We start from the raw sequence: 4,476 nt of genomic DNA on the forward strand, positions 1-4,476 counted from the left end.
CACTCTTTCTCTTTTTCTGGCAGGTTTGTCAGCCGCCAAATTGCTGTCTGAGTCTGGGGTTAACGTGGTGGTTCTCGAAGCCCGGAACAGAGTTGGAGGAAGGACATTCACTGTGAGGGTAGGTACTTTACGAGATGCCTGACTCTCACTTGTGCTGGTCTATGTTGTTGCAAATGTCACTTCTATCTTCGAGAAGGGCATGAAGGAGGACCCAGGGAACTACAGGCTGGTCAACCTGAACTCAGTCCCTGGGAAGATGATAGATCAACTAATCCTGGACACCATTTCCAGGCACATAAAAGACAAGAAAGTCATCGGCCAGCATGGATACACCAAGAGGAAGTCATGTGTGACCAACCCATAACCTTCTGCAATGAAATGACTGCCTTGGTAGATGAGGGAAGAACAGTGGAAATTGTCTGCCTAGACTTCAGTGATTCAACATTGTCTCCCATAAGATCCTCATAGACAAGCTGATGAAGTATGGGCTGGTTGAGCAGACAGTGAGGTGGACTGAAAACTAGCTGAACAGACAGGTTGAGAGGGTGGTGATCAGTGGTACAAAGTCTAGTTGGAGGCTAGTAACTTGCAGTGTACCCCAGTGGTCAATACTGGGTCTGATCCTGTTCAATAGCTTCATTAATGATCTGCATGATGAAGGGACTGGAGCATCTCTTATATGGCAGAGAGCTGGGGCTGTTTAGCCTGGAGAAAAGCAGGCTCAGGGGGGATCTCATCAATGTATAGAGGGGAGGGAAGGGAGGGTGTGTAGAGCATGGAGCCAGGCTCTTTTCAGTGGTGCCCAGTGGCAGGACAAGAGGCAATGGGCAAAAACTGAAACACAGGAGGTTCAAAATACCTGAACATGAGGAAACACTTTTTTACTGTGAGGGTGACTGAGCACTGGCACAGGTTGCCCTGGGCGGTTGTGGAGTCTCCCTCCTTGGAGATATTCAAAAGGTTTCTGGACATTGTCCTGGGCAACCAGCTCTAGGCACCTTTCCGGAGTGGGAGAGGTTGGACCTCTCAACCTCAGTCATTCTGTGATTCTGTTGGGTTTGACATCATTAGCCAGGGGGCAGGGGGGAGTAAAGTTCCCAGAGAAGACAGATGTCTCAGGTTGCCACCCCTTTTGTCAAGTAATAGAACTCTGTTTGAACAGGTTGCATTGCAATATATGCCAGTAAGCTATATATGACTCTGAGAGCCATCAAATGGCCTAACCAGAAGTGTGTAGTGCCATTTTAGCTGCCCTAGGATACCTTGCCTGGCCTCCAGCTGCAGGTCTTTTGTGGGTCGTGTGTCAAATTTGTCAGCCTTGAACAGAAGTCTTGGATAACTTGGGCTGTCTGAAGTGATGTTAAACATCTGTATTAAGGTAACTGAATTCCACCCACATAGTCCATACCCTTTGTCCATGGCAGGATCTGCTCTGCCTTTAACATTACAGAGGGAAACTATCATCTGAGACTCTGGGCGTCAAAGCATTTCTCCTCATTCCCATCTCACTTTGCATACTCTAACAGGCATGATAACTAAGAGCCCTATAAGAAGCAGCCTAAGCAGGGCCAGACATCATTACAGCTCAGATATACATTTTAACACAGCTTAAATTATCTGAAATAACACTCCTGCTTCTAAAAATGGACTGCATCTTGATTGCCATTAAAAAGAAAATGAAAAAAATTATGAGTCACCTGTGGCGCAGGGTAATGTAATACAGACGTTACCTCTGCTTCCCACCCTGCAAGTAAGGGAGGTTTAAATTATGTCAGATGCCATTGCTGGGGAGCCAGAGATAAACAGGGGTGTTTCAGCAGAAATCATTGTACGTGAAACATGAAGCATAAACACCATCCTTCTGTGACACTGAGAATGCCTAGCTTAAAATGCTCACTATAAACAGTGTTAAAAAGAGTTACTCTTTTGTGAAATCAGCCTGCTTTTAATGGTACGCGTCCCTGCAACTTTTTGCTTTCTTCCTTCCTCCCAAGTGCTTGTGATGCTGGTCTGAGGGGTGTGTGGAGCACCTTGGGTGGCAGGCATGGCTGGGGGCTGCTAGCCAGAGTGCACTGGGATAGAGCCAAGGTGTGCCATGCTGGAAAGGAGATTACTCTCCTTGAATACTGAAGTGCGGGGCTCAGCATCTACAGCATTAAGCCTAAGCAGATAACTACAGAGAGAAAACAACACTGGAGATATTTTTGAATTTGAGAAAGGTTTTGCAATGACAAGAAAAGTAGCATGAATGAATTGTGAAAAAGTGGGGTTAGACTTTTAACCAAAGTATTGATTTGGTTGTGTATTTCTTCATAGTATTATGTCTTTTGTGAGACTAAAAAGCCAATACTGAAAGCTACAGTGAAATTTAAACGAGTTAAACCCAGTTGCACACATGGAGTGAAAATACTGTGATCTCTGTGTGCCTGTCATTACAGAGCTCAATACTGCCTAAATTAAGTCAGTCATTAAGTCATTTTCTCCTGTGCATATAGTTGCAGTGCTAGCCAGTATGGAATAATTCTTCCTACTTCTAAATGTTTGTATTGAGAAACTTCCTGCACAGCTTCTGATTCCCGTATTCTTTCTTTTGACAGAACAATCAAGTTAATTACGTAGATGTTGGTGGATCGTATGTGGGACCTACCCAAAACCGGATTCTCCGACTGGCAAAAGAGCTGGGTGTTGAGACCTATAAAGTGAATGTCAAGGGCCATACCATCCATTATAAGGGTGTAAGTATTGCATCTTTCATGTTCAGATACCTAACAATAACATTGATATTTGGAAATTACTGACAGTTATTAAGGGGGTTTCATTTAAAGCTTGCTTTTAGTAATCCAGTAAGCACATGTTTGAAGTGTTGCTATTCTATTTTAATTTATTGGCAGTGGAATCAGTGGTTCTTGTTTTCTTTTGAAAAGTGTTCAGAAAATGGGACTGACAGCAGTTAAAATATTTGGGATACATTCAGCACCTGATTGTCTTTTAACATATCATCTAAAGAATTTTTGCCTGAAATTTCAGAAAATTCTAATTCTGAAATACAAGCCAAATTTAAATAAGAAAAAACATAATACTGTTGAATGCTACTGAATGACAATATTATGCAACAGTGTTATGGGACTCGTCTGGGAGTAGTATAACGTATTTGCCCCACTTACATTATTAGATTCACGTGAGATCCCTCCCAGTCCATTAGCATGGGATTCATCTTTCTTACAAATGGAATTTGGACATGTAATTTGAGACTCATAGAGATTCCCTCTCTAGCTAACGGAGCCCAAGGCTCGCTATAAACTTCATGTCTTGAGATGTGGGCAGCGGGAGTCCAGATGACCACTATTGAGTAGGTGATGGTGTGGCCAAAGTGAACTGCAACGAAACCTGTCTTCAGAGCAGCCCTTGTCTTAGATCTTTAGCCCACCAAATTTTTGCTGAGATCCTATTTCAGGACCTACTGCCAAAACCAGTGCAGGGGGAGAGTGGTACGGAAAGGGACAAAGAGAGGCCTAAGATCCATAGGTATGAGGTACAAGCATCCATCTTCATAACTCACAAACTACTTTACTTTCCAAATACCATCACTTTAAATTTTTTTTTTAATAGCCTTTAATTTTGATACTTTCCAGACTCTGGCAGAACAAGGCTTGAAGCCTATATGAGTCAGAGTTGACATACTTGGTAGCGGCAAGGCTATGTGATGGATCCTTAACTGGTTTCATTTCTATTACCTTCTCACTTTTTCTTCTGAGAATTAGAGCAATGCGTTCATGCTGTGAAGTTTTATCATCTGGTTCTATAACCTGTCCTTATTGGGCAGATTCATGCCATGCTCATAAAATAGCCACATCTTAAATAAGTGCATAGCCACTCTCTAATAAAAAAAAGAAAAAAAAAAAATTTGCACCACCTGCTGTAAAATCGGTGTAATTCTACAGCAAGTGGGCTGGGCTGATTTGTACCAGCTGGATGTTTGGCCCACTCTATTTCATTTAAGCTCAGACATGGATCTCTTAACATCTTAAAAGGCACTTATCTTCTGTATGTTAAATAGAAGGCTCTAATGGGTTACATGAATTTGAGCCTTTAATCCATTTTGACACTGAAGCTGCAGCTTTTTTTTGGTTCCACATTACATTATGCATGTCCTTGCTAATGACCATGTAATTTTGTAAGTTTTCTTTGAAGTGAAAGCATGTTCCTAAGCAAGAGGCAGCATTATGAGCTATTCAGCTGGATCACAGGCTGTGGATCAATTATAGATTTGACATCATGGTCCTGCTGAGCTAACCAAGGTCCCCAAGGGAGGCATAGTTTTTGGAACATGGTGACAGCAAAGGGGCTTTAAGGTCTCCCAGCGTGGACAGACTTAAGTGCTGGATAAATAATAATGATGCATTTCCTCCAGTTCGTCTCATTCCTCCCACATCCTCTTCCCACGAATTGCAGGCCTTTTGTTTTCTTCTCTTTCCC

At 42.6% G+C, this 4,476-nt stretch overlaps 1 protein-coding gene across 1 annotated transcript in view; it reads left to right on the top strand.

The window, feature by feature from the left end:
* LOC104627932 (amine oxidase [flavin-containing] A-like) overlaps positions 1–4,476 on the top strand; it is a gene marked incomplete at both ends in the record, with an annotated part of 20,921 nt that overhangs the window by 2,954 nt on the left and 13,491 nt on the right. The window contains 2 exons of the mRNA XM_010296346.1: positions 15–118; positions 2,598–2,735. Of these exons, the coding sequence (XP_010294648.1) occupies positions 15–118; positions 2,598–2,735 (242 nt within the window). The remainder of the gene's footprint in view (positions 1–14; positions 119–2,597; positions 2,736–4,476) is intronic.

Source organism: Phaethon lepturus, unplaced genomic scaffold (genome assembly GCF_000687285.1).
Source record: "Phaethon lepturus isolate BGI_N335 unplaced genomic scaffold, ASM68728v1 scaffold15361, whole genome shotgun sequence".
NCBI lineage: Eukaryota > Metazoa > Chordata > Aves > Phaethontiformes > Phaethontidae > Phaethon > Phaethon lepturus.